The sequence below is a fragment of the Austrofundulus limnaeus genome, unplaced genomic scaffold, assembly GCF_001266775.1.
Source record: "Austrofundulus limnaeus strain Quisiro unplaced genomic scaffold, Austrofundulus_limnaeus-1.0 Scaffold41, whole genome shotgun sequence".
In the NCBI taxonomy this organism is placed as follows: domain Eukaryota; kingdom Metazoa; phylum Chordata; class Actinopteri; order Cyprinodontiformes; family Rivulidae; genus Austrofundulus; species Austrofundulus limnaeus.
Window position 1 is genome coordinate 1649253 of NW_013952443.1, and position 1640 is coordinate 1650892.

Consider the following 1640-nt stretch of genomic DNA (forward strand, 5'->3'; position numbering starts at 1 on the left):
GGAGTAAACTTTGACTTTTTTTTTTCTTTGAATGTACTACCGTAATAAGTTTAAATATTTTCTCATATGTAACTACAATTTTTAGATTTATTTATTTATTTAAGAGGGCTTTTGAGCCAATTTAACCTAATTAAAGAATTTGTCAATGTTTAAGAAATAAGGAGTAGCGGAAAGTTTATTTTATTTATATATTTAATACTTCCCCTTATTTATATTATTTATCTATTTTATTTCTTACACAAAGTGTAATGTCATCAATATGTAGTGTTTTAGTATAATAATAATAATAATAATAATGTCTAGATATGATATTTGTGTCGTGGGGATAAATCATCATAATTTCTCCCTCCTTCCCGCTGTATCTCACGCAGAGCTAAGAATATTTTCACACTGGAGTTGGAGGAGGAACAACTCTTTTATTTTTTTGTTTTTTTCTTGTTAACTGTACAGATGGAAAGAAGATGTCAGCTGCAAGTTCTTAATTTAGTAATTGTTTCTGCCATGGGAGCGCAGTGGATCATTTCAGCAATATGCAGCCACARATATGTCCCCCAAAATAATGGTTCCCCACCAGAGGGCACACTGCAGAGGCTGAAAAATCGTGTATCTAAAAAGTCTGTATGAAATTAGATGTAGCATTGGATTATTTTAWKCTTTCTAAGTAAAAAGATGGTGGTGGCATTATACAAGCATAAACACGGTAAAYTTGGATTTTCTGCTCCCACAGCAGGACTGTGGAAGCTCGACTCTCACCCATGTCGTTGAGCCAGCAGGCGATCTTCCTGTACACCTCGTCACATGCAGTCACAGTGATGGCGAGCATGATTTTGGGGATGAAGCGAGCRAGCCGAGGCATTTCCTTGATCCCCATCACAAACTCCTGCAAAGACAACAAAAGCTGCTTTTTTTAATCCGTCGACCCCAACAAATAAGAGTTAGAACTGTATAAAATGACAGAACTTCAGATGAATACATTAATAATTGCTGACTGACCTGCAGCTCGAAGCAGATGAGCATGACCAGGAAGACAAAGCAGAGACACAGGATGCAGATGGGCAGGCTGACCAGCCACCTGAAAACACGCCGTCGCCACGGAGGATAGTAGAACTCCTCGCGTCCCGTTATCGGACTGCAGCGCTTGACTCCCTGCAGATAGAAGCTTAGAAATAAACTTTGTAGCCTTTCATTTCTTCTGGATGGCATTAATCTGGCCTCCAGTTCTAATGTAAAAAAAAACCCTTGGTGTTATTTTTAACCCCAACATTAAAAATGTTACCAGGACCGCCTTCTTCCACCTGCGTAATATCACTAAAATTAGAAACATCTTGTCCAAAAATGATGCAGAAAAACTGATTTTTGCATTTATCACGTCTAGACTGGATTACTGTAATTATTTCTTATCTGCTGTCCTTCTTACATTGATTGTTTTGTACAATGACRTTAGTTGTGACTTGGTGCTACAGTGGGTAAAATAAGTATTGAACACGTCACCATTTTTCTCAGTAAATATATTACTAGAGGTGCTAATGACATGAAATTTTCACCAGATGACGGTAACAACCCAAGTGATCCATACATACAAAGAAATCAAACCATAAATGTCCAGAAATGAAGTTATTTGTAATAATGTGGAATGGCAC

The 1640-nt window shown here is 37.2% G+C and overlaps 1 protein-coding gene across 2 annotated transcripts in view; it reads right to left on the reverse strand.

Moving 5' to 3' along the window:
• Nucleotides 1–1640, reverse strand: part of ano8b (anoctamin 8b) — a 57252-nt gene that overhangs the window by 19241 nt on the left and 36371 nt on the right. For both annotated transcript variants that reach the window (XM_014007328.1, XM_014007327.1), the window contains exons 9-10: nucleotides 994–1146; nucleotides 754–880 (exon numbers count right to left, since the gene is read on the reverse strand). In XM_014007328.1, the coding sequence (XP_013862782.1) occupies nucleotides 754–880; nucleotides 994–1146 (280 nt within the window). The remainder of the gene's footprint in view (nucleotides 1–753; nucleotides 881–993; nucleotides 1147–1640) is intronic.